At 40.2% G+C, this 22,558-nt stretch overlaps 2 protein-coding genes across 5 annotated transcripts in view; one reads left to right on the top strand and one right to left on the bottom strand.

Moving 5' to 3' along the window:
- The window catches only part of mtrex (Mtr4 exosome RNA helicase), an 83,014-nt gene extending 75,012 nt beyond the window's left edge, over positions 1-8,002 (top strand). Inside the window, exons 26-27 of the mRNA XM_007892173.2 lie at positions 4,905-5,009; positions 7,661-8,002. Coding sequence (XP_007890364.2) covers positions 4,905-5,009; positions 7,661-7,713 — 158 coding nt within the window. The 3' untranslated portion in view covers positions 7,714-8,002. The remainder of the gene's footprint in view (positions 1-4,904; positions 5,010-7,660) is intronic.
- plpp1a (phospholipid phosphatase 1a) overlaps positions 7,866-22,558 on the bottom strand; it is a 73,378-nt gene continuing 58,685 nt past the window's right edge. For 3 of the 4 annotated variants that reach the window (XM_042332055.1, XM_042332094.1, XM_042332131.1), the window contains 2 exons: positions 12,245-12,421; positions 7,870-8,419 (listed from right to left, as the gene is read on the bottom strand). In XM_042332055.1, the coding sequence (XP_042187989.1) occupies positions 8,294-8,419; positions 12,245-12,421 (303 nt within the window). In that variant the 3' untranslated portion in view covers positions 7,870-8,293. 4 annotated transcript variants of the gene reach the window in all.

The following is a 22,558-nucleotide window of genomic DNA, read 5'->3' as shown; positions in this document are numbered from 1 at the left end:
TTGCATCCACATGAAACTCAAATAATTATATTACATTACTTCGTCAGTACTAGCTTTACATTTAATGTAAGCTTTCATGTTTTAATTTGTGTTATGTATATTTGAGTAAGCCAACACACACACACACGCATACACATTCTCTCTCTCTAGGTTTATATTCCAATGGTTTTAACAGCAGATTGTCTCATTAGAGCAGCTAATTATTACATAGATCATTTGTATCTGCTCTCCATAGATTTGGATTTCACTGACGATTGCTCAGTCGGATTGTTTTTTAAAAGAAATATGACTAACAGGGTAGTTCCCAGTGAGCAGCAGCTACTCGCTTTACCCTTTTGTTTCTTTATACAGAATCAGTTCTTTTACTACCCAGAAAAATAGTTTTTCGGCCCTTATGTAGGATTGTAAAAAGTATTCACCATTTTGATGATCAGTAATCCTACAGGTGGGAATACTGTTGAAAAGTTGGCTTCAGGACTCTGCTGCTGTTGCATTGCAGAATGTAGGACTGAACTTAAAATTTCAACCATCCTATTATATGTGCACCTGGGATTGCTTAAGAAAATTGGCAGTCTTTCTGAATATAGTTAGCCTGCTGCTTGTTCACATTTAGGATCTAGATTTGGTTCTGAATCTGTCCCTGGAAGACGAGAACCATTTCCCCCACACCCTGGTTGCAGTGTGGCCATTTCATGATATAACCTTTCCCTTTGATTCAATGGTTGTACTAATCCAAAGCGGCAAATATTCAATCTGCCCACATTGTGTTCTAGAGAAGAAAAGAAAGTGATTTGGAAAATATTAGCAAGGAGTTTGAAATAGATGTGTTGCTAACAAACAAACGCATATTATAATTTAAGAATTAAAGGCAGCAAAAAAAAAGGTTTTTGGGGGAGGTCAGCCGGGTGTCTGACACATTCGGAAACATATCACCAAACTTGAGAGTTCCATTCATCCCACCTGTACATGGAAATTCCAGAGATGTTTATTGGAATGGAATGTGCACTCTCTCCCTGGAGGGACATGTCCTGCTTACCTAATTACAGAAAGTACTAAATGCAGGTTGGCAAGAGCCAAGGCTTGGGGACCCCAGAGTGCAAGTTGGAATCTAACCAGCTAAAACCACATAGCTTGCCATTGACAGAACTGTCTGGCAAGCTTTCCCATTTTCCCTACACCCAGTGACTGGTCTGCCCTATCAAGCACTGCCGATGAGCCAGCCTAGCTGTGCTGTCACCAGCAGTGCCCTGGAGTACATACAATAAACCTCACATAAGTCATATAGGTTGGGACCAGACATTTACAACAACAACAAAATTACATTTATAGAGCGCCTTTCATGTCGGGAGGACATCTCAAAGCACTGAACAGTCAGGTGTCGGGTACCGAGCATGGGGGAGAGGTGGTGTAGGGGTGAGGGAAGGCAGAGAGGTGGGAAGGAGACCAAAGGCACGGTAGAAGAGAAGGGTCGTGAGACCAGCTTTGGAGGAGGCAAGGGAGGAAACGAGGCGAAGGGAGTTGCAGAGTGTGGGGCCAAAGAGGCTGAAAGCCCGGCCACCGATGGTAGGGCGGGTCGGACGGGAAACATGGAGCAGGCCGGAGTCTGTTGAGCAGAGGGAGCAGGCATGATTCTAATTGTCTCAGTTATGAAGGCAGATATGTGTAACCTTATACTTTACATTTAATATGACTTGTGCAAAGTATGAATTATGTCAAACTTGCGTAAGTTGTAACATATATAATGGTTATATATAAGTTATTTGTTATGTATAAGTCTGATTTTATGTGACTTACACATAACAAATACACAAGTTCAGAGTTGGCTGGTGACATTAAGGTCAGGTTTCAAAATGGAAAATTGCAGATCCATTATTTTCCAGAACAACCATTTTCAAGTACTTTTCAGCCTGTTTTATTCTCTGTAAAAAAAAAAAAAATTATTTGAATGTCCATGTTGCCTTTCATGATTTTATTGTATTTTTCTTGCAGTGGGAGATGATAAAAATATGTGAATTGTTTAAGTCGAAGAGGATGTTAACAGTCCGTTTAATTTTACCCAGAGTTCACACGGTCTGGAACACACTGCCTGAAAAGGTGGTGGAACCAGATTCCATAATGGCTTTCATCAGGGAATTAGATAAATAGTTAAATAGGAAGAATTCACAGGGCTGTGGGGTAAGAATGGTGGAGTGGGACTAGTTGGTAGCTCTTTCAAAGAGCTGGCACAGGCACAGTGGGCAGAATGGCCTCCTTCTGTGCTATAAAATTCTATGATTCTAATTGTCTCAGTTATGAAGGCAGATATGTGTCGCCTTATACTTTACACAGCTGTCAGTCGGAGAAAACCTGAAAACAGGCAAGTGAGTACAGCACTGCTCTTGTAGCCAGTTCAGCCGCAAGGAGACCCCACTTCCCCCCCTCCCTCCCACCCCACTCTGGGAGGTTAGTCACTAGTTGCTCACCTGACGAGCATGGGATTGACTCCTCACTAGGTGGATAGGATCAGGAACTCCCAGCAAGGTTCCTGGTGGGCAACCACAGCTCATTGTGAAATGTATGAGACCATTGCCGCCATCTTCTTGCCCGCCACCTTGTTGTTCTGGAGGTCCAAGTCCAATGCCACATACCAGGCTTACTCAGCACTATCTGATTAATCCAAGTCCTCGTACGAGGGGCCTTGGCAAATAGACGTGCCTCCTGTGAAGCTGACTCTGCCTCCAGGTTGCTCAGGGACAGGTCACTGTGGGCTAGAGTCTTCCCTCCCTGCTGCCGCTTCCTGTGTTGGCCACAAATCCACCTCACTGCTTGATCCTGGACTTTGCAAATGGGCTGGAGGAAGCTCAGATCCAAAAAGGAGAATTGTTTGCACACAGTTCCTATATACTGCAAGCTTGACCTGCATTGAGACCTTGCTGTCCTTGAAATACCCATATCATGAATTTAACCCGATATTTATAAACTCTGGATTTTAGTGCATCTAAAATCCTGAAATGAACCAAGCACATAATCTGATATTCTTTAAATTGGAGTTTTGAAAGATCATCTTTTACTATTTATTACCTGGATTGACTTTTTTCTAAATTTGTTTTGAATGAGGTTATTATTTAATGAATTTACTACCCATTGTAGCCTTGATTTAATTGGTAAATATTGCAAGGGTTTTGTTTTGTATAGTGGTACTTTATTAACCAGAGTTTAAATGCTTGGTTTAACTTTAACTTTCACAGAAGTTTTTAAAGTCTGTGTAAGTAAAGCTTACTTATAAAGAAATGAAAATTGATGGATTGCCAAAATGCAGCGTGGCTCTGCTCTTGGAATCTGCAGCGATTTCAGTTGTGTTGGGTTTGTGCCCTGTTATGATAATTCATTCCAGATGGGCTTGGGCTTCTTGGAACTGTTGGGATTCATGGATATAAGTTCACTGCAATTGTGGCATTTTGTTTGCAGGAGTCCTGGCAGTCTTACAGGTCAGGCAGCAAGGACAATTAGTTCTTTCACTGCAGAAAAAGTTTGTTGTGCAAAAAATAAAATATCCATCGACTGTATACTTTCATTAAAACAGTGATATTAAATCTCATTAAATCATTTTGATAAATGGTTGGAACTGTTTTAAAACAAAATTAGTTGAATACTTTGTTTCTTGTTGTCAACAGATAGTGTTGAAATGTAATGATATTTGAATAGTCTGTTTTTAGTCCAAAGCAGTGGTGGAAACTGTATTAGACTTCACATGAGAACCCACTGAAATTCAGGATTTTTTTTACACGAAGGATTAGTGTTGCACCGCAATACTACAGCTGGAGAATACATCACCAATGTGATGACATACAAGTTAATTCACCATTTGTACTGGTTCAGATTTATACGAGAAACAGGTTGGAAATGGCAAACCTGTAAACAATTTTTATTACCTGGAAATGTGCTATAGGTACAGCACACCAACAACACCAATCATTTGCAGAATTTTATCCACTTTGTGCATACTCACTGTAAACCTACTTGTGCTATTAGCGAGTACAATTGAATGATTTATCTCTACTTATAAAACCAAGTGGACAGATTAAATAATTCTCTGCCAATAGCTTTCAGAAGCCAGAAAAGTAGTTATACCATACAAAAACATAACATACAATACCATGCAATGGCACAGCAGGTAACCACCCTCTGGGATGTGTTACTGAGCCATAGTTCAAACCTTGATTACTGCCAAGTTAACTGATCTCAGCCACAGTGATAGTTGAGGTGTTACAGTTGACTTCAGCATTCCCTTGCTTGGGAGGAAAAAAATGGACAGGATTTCACTCCTGGTCACTCCATAATCCCTGGTGGAAGGACAGATCAGGTAAAATCTAAATCAAGTTCAGCTGTTCCTTCCCAGAAAATTTGTTGCATTAGAACCCTATTTGATCAACTCCTAGCCAGGGAAATAAAGATTAGAGATTAACCTGGAGTATATATGATTATCTGTTTCCTGTGGTATTTCTGATAGTTTTACAAAACATTCTCGATCTGCGACCCTCAGGATCAAAGAGATCACCAATAATGAGAAGAATAATGTGCCCGTTCCTATACACTATATTATGTACATCAACTTGTGAGTAAAGGTGAACTACTTAATTTTTGTAATCTAATGTTTGATTATTTGTTGTGTTCTCACCACTTTTGTGGAATAAAAATAGCATATATTTTTCTGTAGCTATAGGATGTCTTGGGGCAATTGGACTCCTTCATGGAATCGAAAAATTGTTTGTTTGCTGCAAATGATTCTTTCCTCTTTCTGTCAAAATAATTTAGCACTTTATTTTTACTATAAATGCGAGCAAGTACCCATTACAGAATGGTTGTCAAATGCTTTGAATGCACAATGTCAAATTGAAGAATTACCATTTATAACTTTTTAATAGGGAGCATCATTCGTTGTATGAGACGACTGGAGGAACTCCTTCGTCAGATGTGTCAAGCAGCAAAGGCCATAGGAAACACAGAACTGGAAAACAAATTCTCAGAAGGTATGTTGAATTGGTTAAATGACAACGATTTGTCAGAAGTTAGATCGAGAGCAGCCTGGTTTGGGTGCCTATTAAAAAATCTGAACAGAAAGAACCTTTCTTCAAAAGGTTATTTAGCTGTGCAATGTTTTCTTCATTTAGTTGTGACCGCCCCATTGGAAATATATAAACCATAATTTTCTAGAAGCTTACAGTGCTCTGCAGAAGCAGGTTAGCCACTGGTACCTAACAAATCTAATTGGTTGGGATGCCCAGCTGTCATTACACAGTTGCAGTGCAGTATTTACTAAGTAGGATTTATCACCTAGTTGACGGAGGGTTGGCAAGACTACTATTGCAGCCTTTAATTCTACCAAGAAATTGAGTTGTTGAACATCCATTGGTACCCTGGTTTGTCAAACACAATTCTGTTGATATATAATGCCCTCATTTTTTTCCAAGCCATGTATTAAGAGCATTGACTTTCTTCCCGCAATGGATATATATATACCTAAGTGTGGTATTAAGCTGGATTCCTGATTTTTGTCGAGTTATTTGATCTCAGCAGCGACAGCACAGCAATTTAGCTATGGTGCATTGCTACGATAGGAACTCATCTATGGTTTCATCCCTGATGGCTATCCAGTGATCTTCAGTTGAGGATGTTGGAGATGGCTCCCCATCCCGCAGAGAATTGAGTACAAACTCTCGTTCTCACCTTCAAAGCCCTCCAGTCTTGCTCCCACCTCTCCGACCTCCTAACCCTATATTAGCTTGCCCGCTCCCCTCGGCAGACTCCGGCCTGCTTCAAGTCCCCCTCATTTCTCACCCAACCATTGGCGGTCAGGCATTCAGCATCCCTGTCCCCACACTCTGGAACTCTATCCGCAATCCCTCCACCTCGTCCCCTCTTTTGTTTCCTTTAAGTCCTGTAGACCTTCCTCTTTCACCGTACCTTCGGCCACCTCCCCACCCCCGTCCTCCACCCCTCCTGACCCCAACTCCCAGCTTGTGTGCAAAAAAACTCTTGACTGTCCAGCACACTGGGACATCTTTCCGACATGAAGGACGCTAAACCAGTGTAATTTGTTGTTGCTGCATGAGATTTGTGTTCAGGTGATTATATCTATTTATTGATTCAGCACTTGAATTTGTGGTTTACGCTTAAGATTATGTTGCTTCATTTTTTAGGAACACTGTCGTAAAACATTGCCTGCCTACTCCTAAATCGTGGCTTTAGGTTGTAATTGTCATAAACAAATCCAGGGGAGCGATGAGACATTACACCAAGCTCCCGTCTGCCTGTTCAAGTGGGCATTAAATACCATATGGCCCTGTTTGAAAAGAGAATATTTCTCTTGATTATTCTCGAGGCCAACAATCCTCTAGATTAATGGCTGTTTGTGAGACTTTGCAGTGTGTAAAATGGCTGCCACATTTGCCTACAGAAATAGCCATCGCACTTCACAGTAATTATTTGTGAACTGCTGTGACAAGTTTTGACACTGTGGACACTTTAAAGATTTTTTTCTCTCTCTCTCTCTATAGAGATCAGTAACCTCTGTTTCCTGTGTTAGTTGGCATAATTCATTTGGCTGAACGGGTTAGATATAATATTACATTGCCTACCTTAAGTATGGAATTCTTTAGCTAAATACAGATCAGCATGCACATACAAAGCCCCTTTTCATACCTACCCATCTGTTTTCCTTCTGACCTAGTGTACTTAGGAGTTTCTGATTTGTGTGTGAAGTGACATATACAGTAATGAAACCATACATAAATAAGGGGAAAGAAGAGGGCGAAGACATGGTCAAGATGGCACCCAACTCTTAAAGGGATCATGTCCCAGTGTTTTTCTGGCACTCACTTGGATGATTGATTTAATTTTATGTTTAGAGATGTCCATAGAACAAGCCTAACCTACAGTAGATAGCCCATCACTGTTGACTTTTTTGAGATGTCCTGTGTAAATTTTCTTTCATTGCTTTCTCCCTTCTTCTCCCCCACCCCAACTGCATAATACTCCTTAGCTAAAAAAAAGGAGGAAAACTTGATCTTTCTTGGCTTTTTCTCCTGTGTTTAAACAGTGAAATCAAATAAGTATTGATGCACATTCACTCCGGGTCACCACTTGGTCTTAATTACCCTGGAACACATTCTCATCATATTGTTTTATACGTAGCATTGCACTACAAGGAATAAATTTCAGACAATTTCCTCTATTTAGCTGCACTATTATTTATTCAAAATTGAGTTAATCTTGCTGCTCAATATTCACAATGAACAAGCTGGCTCATTTGTAGTGATAAGACACAATTTTGGTGCGTGCAAAAAAATGAAAGAAGGATGGATACTTGATAGGCAAAGTCCGTATACTCTACAGCCAATTTTCTCAGTTGCGGTGTCACATTGGCTAGCTACCGTTTGATATTACACGCTTTCTACCAGTCAGCATCACTGGTGTTGAATGTTGTGTATGGTTCTACTGTACATCCTTTTTGTTGGCACAAATATATTGGTCGCAAGGTATCGAGAAAAAGCTGAAATATAAAGAAGACTGATGAATGGTTGAAGATTTGCTAACACTTTGCAAACTAAAATGTTACATGTGTTCGGGAAATACTTTTGCAAGTAAATTGGATAATGAATGATTGATCCTTTGTCCACAGGCATAACCAAGATCAAAAGAGATATTGTATTTGCTGCAAGTCTTTACTTGTAACATCATCACATGAGCAGCACAAGTGGTCCTTCCCATTCAGGGTGAACTCTCTGCCATCTGCCAGGAGACTTTGTGGCCAGAATTACTGAGGCTGATGGTTTTCACAGAGACGTTCTCGAGTGCACAAATAAGCATCCCAACACATGGAGATTGGTAGACTTTTGTGACTGTTTTATTTTCCAATGGATTCATGTATTACCAAACTCAAGCATCATCAAAGCAAGCTTCCAACAGTTGAAACTCTGTACATAAGCCTTGCCAGATCATTTAATAAACATTTTACATTTTAGAATATTGTTTGAATGCTTTATATCCTTTAGTGATAAAAGCGTTTTTTATAAGGTACAGTACAAATAAAAAAATATTTGTAATTATAAACAAAATTTACTTGCTGTTATATAGGCAATAATATGTATTTAATATATACAAAGTGAAGTGGCGGTTCCGAAGGTAATAGCAGCAGGTGCTAATCCATTATAGGCAATTATCTGCTCGAGTGAATAGATATCTTACTGAATTTGTGATGAGTGAGTAGTTGTCATCAGAGAAGTTTACATTCACTGATGCCATTGGCAATCTTTTATGGCTGATGGTTGCTGCCAAAATGGTTTCTTTGTGTCTCGCGTAAATTTGTTTGTGAATTTTCCTCGTCTTTTGGTGAAATTTTGGTATTTCTCTTTTTGAAGAAGCCCGAGACGTACACCACCTGCACAGAGAAAAATGTACCATTAGACTAACAGTGGTTCCAGGTGGGGATGTTTGTGATCGATTAAATAACATGATAAAAGCAAGAGGAGGCCATTTGTACCACTGTGCATCTGGTCTGCCATTTTATTAATTCATGTTAACGTTTTAGTCCCATTTCTCCTAACGTCCATATCTATCATCACATTGCATGTAGAAATAACGTCTCTTTCTGTCCTCATCACCTATCCTTTTTATAAGTTTACTTCCCCAGAGAGTGCACAGCAAGGAAACAACTCACTCGGCTCAGCCAGCACTGGTGTTTATGCTCTACGTGAGTTACCTTACTCCTTCTTACCCTTCTATTTCCCTCTCCCTCATGTGAAGATCTAGCTTCCTCTCATTAAATAATAAATCTAAACTGAAGACCTTCCTCTTCACCCGTGTCTACAGTCAACCCTCTATCTCCGCGGGTCGGCGTGGAGCTCGAAGATGCTAATATAAATGCAAGTTGTTGAAAATATTTTTTAAAAATAAGTTGGGGAGGAGGATAGAGAGTATATGAACCTGAGGGCTGTCAACAACTACTGAACAGAATCAGTGTGACTTATACATTGCATTTGATAAATTTCATATTGGGAGGACATTTCAAAATTCTTGTAATCCCCCAACCTACATTTCTCAAAATATCGCCGTGCCTTTAAGAAAATTGAAAGAGGCAAGCAAGCACTTAACTTTTAGCGTTTGGTTTTCAGTTCCCTCTATTCTGCTGTAAAGTAAGGATGCTAACAGGAAGATTACATGTAAATTTGTTTAAGTGACCAGTATCAGGGTTTCTCTCAGGCTGATGTGTTTTTTTTATGTCAGTGTATTTAGAATCACTAAGGAAGACCTCCCCTGGTGTCCCACCTTGAATTATGAACTGCAGAGTCTGGAGAAAGAACAAGTAAATGGGACTGAAAGGATTGATTTTAAAAGAGCCGGCACAGGCATGATGACTGAACGGCCTTCTGTGCTGTAAATTTCTCAGTTCCATGTCATGAATGAGCTTTTAAAATTGTAGTTTTATGAACAACTGTCTTCATAAATAACAATTACATGTGTATAGCCCCTTTCACGTCAGAAGGATGTCCCAAGGCACTGGACAGTCAGGGGTTTTGACAAGAGCTGGGGGGGGGGGGTGGAGGGTAGGGTTAGAAGGGTGGACGAAGGTGCGGTTGAAGAGGGTCTTGAGATGTGCCTTGAAAGAGACAAGGAAGGGAGGGAGCGAGGCGAAGGGACTGGGATGCAGTTCCAAAGGGTGGGAACAGAGAGGCTGAACGCCTTACTAATGGTGGGGTGGACCAAGGGGAGAGGATGTGGAGCAGGCCTGAGTGGAGGGAGCAGACAGGTTGATATACAAGAACAAAGAACAACTTGGGATTTTTTTCATCAAGAGAGTAGCTGGGATGTGGAACTCCCTGTCAAGTAGGGTGGTAGAGATGGGGTCCATTGAACCTTTTCAAGAGGGCAGTGGATAGGTATTTGAAAGAGAGGAGCTTAAAGGGTTAAGGGGAAAAGGTAGGGTGGTGGGACTGAAGTGATCTTGTTCTGTGAGCCGGGACTAAATGAGTCTTAATGGGTGCCTTCTGCTCTGCAGATGTCTATGTTTCTAAGCAGATGGCGAATAAAGGACTCGGACAACAAGCAAATTAAATACACTACTAAATAATGACGTAGCTTCAGCAATTCACTGTTTTCACGAGAGGTTCAGATGATGACCCGTTAACTCTAATTTCAGCCTTCTAGCAGACAACAACTTGCATTTATATAGTGCTCTTCATGTGGGGCAGCATCTCAAGAGCACTGAAAATACAAATCTTCCCATCACAGCATCAAGCTTTTTTATTAAATGTGGCCTGAACCGACTCTCGTGGCCAAGTGTTGATTAACTATGTGAAATGTTAACTATTTGTGTGTGAAATACTGTCTAAAATTGTCCTTCATAGCCCAACGTAACTCACCTTTAAAATGTAAAACTAACTTCCAGGTGCTGTTGAAATATGTGAGTGTGGTCTAATACTGCATTAATATTACTGAACTCTTTATATCTAGCTTCCTACTCCGAGCGCTTTGAGACGTTCAGAAGATGTGAAAAGCACTATATCAAATGCAAGGATGATGATTATATTGTCTGGTTATATCGTTGGATAGATTCCATGGCACCAGGACAACAGGCAAACAACTTCACGGACACACTGTTTTTAAAAGCTTGTGTCATAACTTGATTTCTGGTCTTGCAGCATTCAAAACCACTTTGCTGGTCTGAACCAGTCTGCATTTCCAAATGAGTTTCGACCTATTGCTAAAGGTGGGCAGCGTTGGGTAGCATTCATGTAAAGTAAAAGCAGCACTGGTCACAACTATAAATCAGCATTCTGACCAGAAATCTAAACTGTTTCATTAATTCAATTATTGTGCACCACTGTGCTGACGTCAACACTGAGTGGTATCTGCAGAGATTGCAGCATCAATACAACAGCTTAAAGACTCGTAGCCATGCTTGTGTTTTGCATTGATTGCTGGCAATCCAGCAGCTGGTGAAGTCAGGATTGGCAAGAGGACATCGGTTTCTTGACTCACGTCTATGCCCATTGCTGCTTTTACTTGACTGGTGTCAGTGTGGGAAAGGCAACTCATGATAAACAAGGTCTATCCGTGGAGTCCTGTAGCTCAGTGGTTAGAGCACTCGCTTTGCAAGCGAGAGACCTGAGTTCAATTCCAGGCAGGTCAGGGCGAAACCTTGGGCAACTTTCCTTACTCCACACAGAGCCTAATAATAATCCCTCCAAAAACCAAAAACAATAATAAATTGGTCATTTTCAATCTATGACTGTTTGTGGGACACTGCTGTGCGCAATTGGCTGCCACGTTCGCCCACAAATATACAGTCAATTCATTTTACAGTGTGTTCTGTGCAGCGCTTGGGGACGTCCTCCCGACGTGAAAAGCGCTATATCAAATGCAAGGATTATTATCCACCAGAAAGGTTGGCGGCAGGGAAGAGAAAAGGATATTTGAAACAGCTCTGAAACGTAGACACCATAATACTTTGATTTTTGCTGAACTGGAACATAAAAATATTTAGACACGTGATTTATTACCAAAGCATTTTTCCATTGCTTTGCTACGCAAATTCCTGCTACATTTTATTGCCAAATAATGGAAGATTAGTCAGATTTTCACTGCAAAGAAAATGGGTATTATACTAGTGAAACGGTTCTGTTTAGTTTCAATTTTCCATTAGCAGTGTGTCCTACATGACAAACAAAAATTCATGTGAGGATAGAGAGCTTTTTTTTTTGTTGCCATTTGTGTTTGTGTGCAAACAGTGATATTCCAGCAAATGGTCGGTGAAGTGGCCGCTGTTGACAATCTTGCCATATTAAAGCAGCACTCGCAATGTTCACCAGTTACCATTTTTACTTGCCTTCAACATCTCGTAGCAGACATGCTCCCAGCTCTTCCTGCGATTAAGACCAAATTCAATGCGTCTTAAAAGTCGCCAAATTTGGAACAGAATTCCTTATTTAAGGAATCCAAGTGGGAATTTTTCCCTGGCTCTGGAAGTATATTATGGCGTAAATGCTCTTTCATCTACCTTTGCAGCAAAATTCCAGTGAGGAGTGTGAATTTTGGATACTCAGAATCCCTGCTTGAATACCATGTTTGAGAACCCAATGTACTTAAAACAGACTGATTGGTATTCTGTGCTTAAATTCCCAAATGCTTTTAGGTATACAATCATTCATAGAACTACTGAGTTTTGTTCACTAATGACAAAATAAAGCTGTTTCTTTCTACTCACAACTAACGTGGATGCAATCGCGCCCTCGATAAGTCCGGTCAGCACATCGCTCCAGTGGTGTTTGTAATCAGACACGCGGGAAAGGCCGACATAGATAGATGTTGCAATCAAACCAAACTGAAGTGTTGGGCGCAGCAGTCTGCACCAGTTGGCCGTCATTCGTGCCTGGAGATAAAGCTGTTGGAAAAAAATGAGAATTTACATGAGAGAATGATGCTGGGCAGTTTGTGGTTAGCAAAACCATTAAATTTAGGGAAAGTGTGCAATATTTGCAAATCAATTTACAAATAGGTTCCCTGATGGTTGACCTCTGTTAAGCTACTCAGATACTAATGTGCCATAGATCGCCATCTTTGGCCGCAATGTGCCTTCATATTAAATCAGATTGGAATCCGAGCAATGCTCTGGTAGGTTAGCCTGAGACGCATCCGGGTTCCTGCAGCATTTGCTTTTTGTGAATGATTTCGTGAATGTCCCATTTGAGATCCGATTGTTTTTCAGTCCGAGTGACGGAATCCATTACTCTGACTGGAGAAGGAAATGTGTTTGTTTGCTCAACGAAGCAAATTAGATTTTTTTCTCCACTGCTTTAAACCTTAATATGTCCCCTTGTAGCTTTGCATTTGAAATAATACGTTCAAGTGTTAATAGCCGTTCCGTGATCTTGAACCATTTGGCCCAGCCAAACATACTGGTTGGACCAAATCCTGCCAAATGATCATGTGTTCCAGCTGCTCCTTACTAATGAATAAGCTGACCGTGACTGGAGCCATGTGTTGTGTGCAGGACCAGATTAAGGGATCGAGGGCCTTAAGCCAGATCACATTCGGAAGCCCTTTGAACTATACATGCAAAATATGCAACAATACCTTTTTAAAATACTTTCCTCTGGGAATTCATAGTTGTAAACATCTCATCTACATGATCCAAACATGGTTGTACTTGTCAAATCATGCTCAATAGACATTCAATCTATCCTGGATCATTATGGATCTCTGAGTTTTTGATGAGACTCTTTGAGAAGGAGTGTTCAGCTTCACAGACTGTTACTGGTCATGTTGAGAACATACGAAGAGCAATTGCCACATTTGGAAACGTGAGCCTAATGCAGATAATAAGACCGGGTGAGGCTGCCTGTGCCGCCAGCAGCAAAACAGATGAGCCATGTGCAGTGAATTGTAAAACCTCTCGGGGCTCTACTCTGACACAGCTGTCGACTAAATGCAACACACAGCTGTGGGTAGGTGCAATCAAATCAATAATGCTGCCAATCAAACTCCAATGAATAACAAACCATTAAAAGTTTTGAAAGAGGCTTGTTTTTGGTGCATTTGTTCATGAGTAACAGTATGTGAGTGCCAACATTTTACGAAACCCAACCCAGACCAGCGACCAACCAAACTTAACCAAACCCAGCCCAGAGTAGGGCAGAACAGAAAGCAGGTGAGCAACTCTCTTCCAGTTGCTTAACACGGCCTCACATGAGGCAGATATGAGACAGGGCTGAGACTGACTGGAAGAGAAGCGCAACTGAGAGGTAATGGCATCAATCATATCCGGGGATCCTCGAGACCCTAAGCCATGGTTTACCTGGTTTGTTACTTAATCAGGCCCTGTTGTGAGTTTGTGTATAGAATTGAAAGCAATGCAAAATTTACAAATGGCGAATCTAAGTAAAGGTTCTTTGGTAGCCATTTTTTAAGAATGAGACTGCAACCAATTGTATGTTAGTGAAAACTTGGGGACTCCTCCCCTGCTGCAATGTATCTGAAAGCAGCTCTATTGGTGTAGCTGTGGCACAATAGTTCGTGTGTAAGTGCTTTGAGGTGCTTCAGGTGCTAGACTCTTGCCGCTGAATCATAAATACACATATGCTGGATAACTACAGCCAGGCCGTCAATATGTGAAAGAAAGGGAAACCTGTTCCCTTTCAGGTGCTCATTGTCCTTCAGCTTGAGTTTGGTGACATCTAATATTTTACACCACAGACTACTGAACAGTAACTGAAACAAGGGTACAATCTTTGACAAGCCATTGGCAAATATCCAGTAAATGAATCCAAATCTGTAAAGGTTTATAATAATTGCCAAGCATCTAATAGTCCAGCTGTGCATTTTACATATTTTGTTCCTGCGATCATACCCAACTCAAAAACTAAACCTTTAACCAGTTTTGTTTAAAATGGAATACACCTCTTTCAGAAACGTTTTTGAACAAGTTTTTGAGAGGAACAATGCATCAGAGCTTATTCACCACTGGTATATATTTGTGGAGTCCTGTATCTCAGTGGTTAGAGCACTCGCTTTGTAAGCGAGAGACCTGAGTTCAATTCCAGGCAGAGGGCGAAACCTTGGGCAAGTTTCCTTACTCCACACGCCTAATAATAATCCCTCCAAAAACCAAAAAACAATAATAAATTGGTCATTTTCAATCTACGACTGTTTGTGGGACACTGCTGTGCGCAATTGGCTGCCGCGTTCGCCCACAAATATAGTCAATTCACTTTACAGTGTGTTCTGTGAAGCGCTTTGGGATGTCCTCCCGACGTGAAAAGCGCTATATCAAATGCAAGGATTATTATTATTATTATATATATCTGATATATCCAGTCCACCAATTTTCTCTATACTTCTCCTCTGCTCAAGGTGTTTACAACAACAACAATATATATATATATATAGCGCCCCTCACTCAGTGCTTGACAGTGGAGCAGCCTGACACCGAGTCGGGGGAAGGGATAGGTGACCATAGGCACGGTCGAATAGGAAGGTCTTCAGGCACAACCTAAGGATGGGGAGGGAAGGGGCAAAGCGGAGGGATAAAGGAAGACTGTTCTAGTTTTGGGGCATAGTTTCTTCTCCTGGGATACAATTCAACCAGCGCCCAGGGATACATTTGCCTAAGTGGCTATTATTTAAGTGTAAACCTTGGAAAGTGCTTGTTGACAAGGTATTCAACTGTGGAGGTATTTCAGCCAAACCCAATTCTGTCCCCACCCTAGAAAATGCCTGCATGTACTGAGCTATTGCTGCAGTTGTGTATTAGAGAAATAATAAATAATCCTTGCATTTGATACAACGCCTTCACAATGTCTCAAAGCAATTCACAAGATTTACTGTGAAGTGTGGTGACTGTGTGTTTGTAGGCGAACGAGGAAGTCAATTTGTGCACAGCAATATCACAAACAGCCAAGAAGTTGACTACCAATTTTAATGAGCACCTAAATACGAATATAGGACCTCACTCTAACATCTCATCCGAAGTTTAGTACATCTGACAAGTCCCCTAGCATTGGAGTCAGCCTGGACTGATGCTGACCTTAGGGTTAGATTGCTTTCAAGAGAGCCAGGCTGACACTCGCATTATCTCAATTTTGTTTTCTTTGTACCTCTTAGGCTACATACAAATGATCCCAGATGAGATATAAAACCTTATGTATAAGATTGCAACACCAGTGTTTAGGAGATTCTGTCCAAGTTAGAATTGTAAATATTTTTTTACAAAATCAGTAAACCAAAATACCAAAGGACAACAAAATATCAATGGTTAAGCAAGATTCCACACTTGTGATCTCACATTGCTGTGTTTGATCCAGAAAGAACATTGAGCCAGAAAATCTAAGTAAACTGTTTACATTAATCATTTGAAAATAAACACATGTTAATTTCAGGCTGCTTTTTTTTTAAATGAAATTTGGCTTCCAGGCTGCAAAACTAAATATTTACTACCTATTAATAAAAATAAATTAAAAAATATTCCTCCCTTTAAATAATAACCCTTGCATTTATATAGCGCCTTACCACATCACAGCGCATCACAGAATATATTGTAAAATGGATTGACTGTATTTTGTGGAAAAATGCAGGAACCAATATTAAATTTATTTGAATGTTGTTTTGGAAAAACAAGATGGTATATGGCAATCCTTTGAGAAGAGATGGCGCCATCTTCAGAAGATTTCATCTTAATTCACAAATTGGAGGCCAGCGAATTATATTTAAAAAATAGCTTGATGCTGTGATGAGAGGACAGTGTTGTGACAGGCTGAATATTGAGCAACTGTTTCCTCTGGCAAGAGGATCAAGGACTAGAGGCCATCGTCTTAAATTTGAGGCTTCAACCATTTAAAAGTGAAATAAGGGAACATTTTGTCACACAGCGGGATGGTGGAATTCACTCTCCCAGAGGGCAGTGGAGGCAGTCAATTGAAGAATTTAAAAGGCAAATAGATAAATACTTAATAGTTAGAAGTATCAAGGGATACAGAGGTGGAATTGTTCTTGGAAAGTGGTTGGACAGGCTCAATTCCTAAGTTCCTATTCTGGAAATTTGAGATCAGATGGGCTGAACGAAGGGACTTCTTCACCCAACCTAATATTGTGATCTTATGATTAACAGAAATACAAGCTGAGTAAGATAAGACGGGTCTGCAACATGCAAATAAAATTATTATGCTTAAAAGTATCCAAAACAGAGTTTCACATACAGATTCCACCTACTTATGGAAATTTCCCATTCGTCTGGAATGGAGTGCGTTCTGTCTCCCCCCAGAGGGACGCACCCTGCTCACATCATTCCAGACAGCATTAGGTGCAGGTTGGCAGGAGCTAAGGCTTGGGAATTCCAGAGTGTGCACTGAAGTTTAATCAGTTAAAACCACAAGCAATTTGTGGCAAACTTCTCACTGCTTGTCCAACTAGGACCACCCTTACCCATTAACTCCTGTACCCATTAAGTGGAGGCCTGTAGCTCAGTGGTTAGAGCCAAGCGAGAGACCTGGGTTCAATCCCTGAGAGGGTGAAACCTTGGGCAAGTTTCCTTACTCCACACGCCTGATAATAATCCCTCAAGAAAAAAACCCAATAATAAATTGGTCACTTCAATCCACGTCTGTTTGTGGGACACTGCTGTGTGTAATTGGCTGCCACGTTTCGCCCACAAATATACAGTCAATTCACTTCACAGTCTATTCTGTGAAGCGCTTTGAGACGTCTGGAAGATGTGAAAAGCGCTGTATCAAATGCAAGGATTATTATTATTAAGGCTTTGGCTTATAGGCTTAACATAGGAGCTGCCCCCAGTGATTGGTCTGGGTCACTACCCAGCGTGAAGTGGGTGCTATATAAATTCAAATTGTTGTTGTGGTCTGCTCCACCAAGTACTGCTGACGAGCCAAGTTGGCTGGAATGTAGACCTGCCTGACTCAGGAACTGGACTACCAAGGCTGTTATAAAGGATCAACTCAATTCTGATGTTTCATTACCAGGCATATCAATTTGGAGCCAGCTCAGTCCCAAAGAGACCCTCAACTTTACCTTCCTTCCCCCTTCTCCCCCGGGGAAACTAACAATCAGTATATATTTGATGTTCATATTCTGCTACGTTTGCTACTGTTACCCAGTCCTCAGCAACTTTCTATTTGTCATTTTTTGTTCCATGTAGATTCTAGGTCAACCTTGTTAACTGGAAAATCAAATAAGTGCTGCCATTTTTTTTCATCACCTGCAGTGTTGTCACATGGTTAATGTGCATTGACCACCTTCAATTTAACAAGGGGACAGTCTGCTTCGCTTATCCACCAGCACAAGTGGCCTCCATGAGGTACTAGAGCATGATTTGATAAGCACTCTGTAGCTAGTCAAATTGTGGCAAATGAATGACCAATTTATTATTGTTTTTTGTTTTGGAGGGATTATTATTAGGCGTGTGGAGTAAGGAAACTTGCCCAAGGTTTCGCCCTGCCTGGAATTGAACCCAGGTCTCTCGCCTCCAAGCGCCTCACAGGATATTACTGTGTATTTTGTGGGCAAATGAAGTCACCAATCAGGAGAATATTGCATCTAGGGTTACCTGATCAAATTCTGCCAGTGATATTTGATAGGTGAAAATGGACTCCTTAGCAGATGGTAAACTATTGTCAAATGTCCTTGTTACTTGAGCAAGTGCTACAGGGCAGATGAGATGCACAGTGGGGTTTATATGAATGCTACATGTATAATTTGCTGTCAGGACACAAATGGACCACTATGTGGTATCTCACTCTCAACTAGGGAATATAACGATCAAATTTATCTCTTAATGGATTTTTAAAATTTGAGCGGGGAATCCAACTCGACACACATCATGCCAATCGAAGGGAGAGGCAGTCTCATGAGTTGGCGTCAGTCTTTTGGATTTCTTCAAGAAAATCCATTGGGAAATAATACAAAATCAACCCTGTTGTTTCAGGATAGCAATATTTGGGACCTTTCTGGATGAATGTCATGTTATTGCCTTTCAGGAATGTTTCTGTGGAATCAATACTAAATTGGTACCTAAGTGCAGCTTCACCAGCAACCTGCAACCCTCACGGCTTTGAGCTTTAATGGTTTTGTACTCGAGACCTCAACAATGGGCTGGCTCTACATCATTTGAAATTCAAGCTTTCACGTTATGTCACTGTGACATTTTTAGAGCCATTAAGACTGTTCCACGTGATATCTCAAACCATAAGGACAAATCACAAGATTAACCTAAAGCCTGTCAAGTCAATTCTATACAAAAGTTATATGATGGAGGACATCTCAAAGCTCTTTCCCTGGGAGCCCGAATTGGGGTGGAGGGAATTCTATAAATTATTAAGGTGAAATATATTGGGACAATTGCTACATTTTCAACATGCAATTTCTGAAATTAAAATCTGATTAGGATAATATTTTAAAACACTATCATTAAATTGTAAAACAAATTGTAACAATTATTTTGCAACACCTACTTAAACACCAAAGAAAATCTTCGAAGTCTGGATGTGTTTTATACAACAACATGGACAAAGTTCTAAGTTATCTTAACCTAGAAATGTTACAGCTTTTTTTTCTTGAGAACCTGTCTCCACATAAGTTCGAACACTAATAGACATTAATCAAGCTGCCAGGTCCTTCTGCATTGAAAGTCTGATTTCTAAAATTAATCTTAGATTTATTTAAACTGCACTTCCTTAAATTGATATTCCCATAAAGTGAGACATATGACAAACAGCCTCATTCATTCACCTTTGCACATGTCTTACACCCAGGCTTAAATTATCCATAATTGTTTGTTTCATTCCCAATTTAAACAAGTCTTAACATTATGCTCCAATTTCTATGATGCTTTGGATTGAACTGGCTCGTCATTTTAGGTATGATTTCATATGATTTATTGAGTGAAATTCTATATTCAAACCATGACCTCCTGTACAGAGCTGGTAGACAGATTGATGCCCTGCGAGACCAAATGACATTCCTCAGTCATAACACAAGATGGCCCTATAGTAGCCAAAAGTTTATAATACGCTAATAATTGAAAAGACAGATCTTTTCCTGACCTTAAAAAAAACATTTTTGAAATTAGTGACACAAATTGAGAAAGACATTCACATAGTTACAGAGTACGAGTTTCAAGCTATTTGACCATCTTGCTTAAACAAATATCTCATTGACGGATCTCTCTGTTCATCGAGTAACCCCAGAACCTTCTAATTCCCAGGAACTTGTCTAATTCCTTTTTTAAACACTGTATAGTTCCACATATCACCACCCCCCGTATTCTTAGTTTGTTCCACAAACCTGCCATCCTTACTAAAAAAAATTTGTTTTCTATTCGCTCTCATTGCCCTTATTTTTTTTGTGAAATAAGGGTTTTGTTTTTTGAATTTTGTACACGGGATAAAAAATGTTCTGTGAAGCGCTTTGGGACGTCCTTCCGACGTGAAAAGCGCTATATCAAATGCAAGGATTATTATTATTATTATTATTATATGCAACTTCATTCAGATTCTCTAGTGTAATTAACTATTAATATTTTGAAAAATAAAAAATAATAATCCTTGCATTTGATACAGCACCTGATCACATCTTCGAGACATCTCAAAGCACTTCACAGAATATACTGTAACGTGGTAGCCAAACACGTTCAGAGAGTGGTTTGAGCCTTGGGTAAAAAAAGAGTCCATATGGAATTTAGCTGCATTTAAGGAAAACATTCAGACAAAGCGATCCACTGCAGCATTTTAGTGAAATAAAAGTTCCTTGAGAAGTTTGAAAGTTAAAAGAGTTTCAGGAATAAATTTGGATTTTACAAACCTTCATTCAGGTATTAATCAGGTAGAGTTTCAGAACTCAATTGTCTATTGCAAAGCCATCGGCAGCACTGCAATTTAATGAGTAAGAGTTATCCGGAGTGGCGAGTTCGGCATGTTTATAAATATATGCAGACAGGATATTGGCAGCATCATGACTCAAGTTAGCGACAAGTTAAGCCATGGTCAAGTTATGAGGAGTTCACTGTATCAACATTTTATAATATTTTTAAGTCAATAGGAACTCGTGTAATAACAACTGGGAACCAGTTCCATAAAGTATTGGTGTCAAGCACATCCTTGCAAAGGAAATCTGTGTTTAAGTATATGTGAAACAGAAAGTTAATATAACATAACATGTAGGAGCAGGAGCAGGCCATTCTGCCCTTCGAGCCTGCCCCGCCATTCAATCATGGCTGATCTTCTAATCTACCTCCAGCTAATAACCTGACCCTGCCTTATCCCCATATCCCTTAATCCCTTTTGCAATAAGAAATCTATCTATCTCAGTCTTGAATATGTTCAAGGACTGAGCGTTAACAGCCCTTTGGGGTAGCAACTTCCATACATTCACCACCCTTTGAGTGAAGAAGTTCTTCCTCAACTCAGTGCGAAAGGGCTGCCTCTGATTTTAAGGTTGTGACCCCTGGTTTTAGTTTCTCCAACCAGGGGAAACAATCTCCCACTATCTACTCTATCATGCCCTTTGATGATCTTATAGGTTTCTATAAGATCCCCTTTAATTCTTCTATATTCTAAAGAATATAGACCCAAATTGGTCAGCCTATCCTCGTTACTCATTCCCTTCATCCCTGGTACTAACCTAGTAAATCTGCTGCACCCCCTCCAAGGCAAGTACATCCTTCCTTAAATAAGGAGACCAAAACTGCACACAGTATTCCAGGTGTGGTCTCACCAGGGCCCTATACAGTTGCAGCAAGACTTCCCTACTCTTATACTCTAATCCTTTCATAATGAATGCTAACATACCGTTCGCCTTCCTAATTGCTGCTGCACCTGCAGACTAACTTTCTGTGATTGGTGTACAAGGACACCCAAGTCCCTCTGGACGCTAACACATTCCAATCTCTCCCCTTCTAAAATATAACCCGCTCTACTATTTTTGCTACCTAGGTGGATGACTTCACACTTCCCTACATTATACTTCATATGCCACCTACCTGCCCAATCACCTAACCTATCTATGTCTCACTGCATTTTTTTAATGTCATCCTCTGTGTTGACACTTCCTCCTAGTTTTGTGTCATCCGCGAATTTAGATATATTAACTTCGATGTCCTCATCTAGATCGTTGATGTAGATGGTAAATAGCTGAGGCCCAAGGACTGATCCTTGTGGCACTCCACTAGTCACATCCCACCAATCTGAAAAGGACCCATTTATCCCTACTCTTTGTTTCCTACCCGTTAACCATTCCCCAATCCTTGTTAATATGCTCCCCCCAATTCCATGGGCCCTTATCTTTCGGACTAACCTTTTATGCGGCACCTTATCGAATGCCTTCTGGAAGTCCAAATAGACCACATCCACTGATTCACCCTTATCTAGTTTACTCGAAATATCCTCAAAAAACTCTGAGATTTGTCAAACATGACTTCCTTTTTGTAAAGCCATGTTGACTTGGCCTAATTATATTGTGCTCCTCTAAATACCGCACTACCACATCCTTAATCAATGATACTAAAATTTTTCCTATCACTGATGTGAGACTAACTGGCCTAGAGTTCCCCATCTTTTCCTCCACCTTTTTTAAATAGTGGAGTGACATTTGCGATCTCCCAATCCATGGGGACTGTTCCATCTCTTTTTAAGCGCAAATCATTTACATATTTTCGCTTTGATTTCATTTAAATATCTTGCCCCAAGGTACTTCAAACCATTTGTTCTGTACCTCGCAGGGAAACATTTGGTGCTGTTGTGTTGGATCATTTTAAAAGTTCAGAATAGCCCACAAGGAAGAAAAACCATATCTGATCTAACATACTTTATAGAATTCTACTGTATTGTCAGCCACCCGTACACGCTCTATTACTCGTTGTGGGTGTTTCATGAAGCTTTATTTAAAGAAAGAAAGGGATGATGTGACAACGATTTATTTCTTACCACTTACATTTAGCAGTATTTTTACATTCAACATATTGAGAAAAATAAAGCAGATAAAAAAACACAAAACATTAAAGTTATTTATTCCTGTG

Source organism: Callorhinchus milii, unplaced genomic scaffold (assembly GCF_018977255.1).
Source record: "Callorhinchus milii isolate IMCB2004 unplaced genomic scaffold, IMCB_Cmil_1.0 Scaffold1, whole genome shotgun sequence".
Taxonomy (NCBI): Eukaryota; Metazoa; Chordata; class Chondrichthyes; order Chimaeriformes; family Callorhinchidae; genus Callorhinchus; species Callorhinchus milii.
Note: the sequence above shows the minus strand (reverse complement) of the source record. Positions and strands in the feature narration are given on the sequence as shown.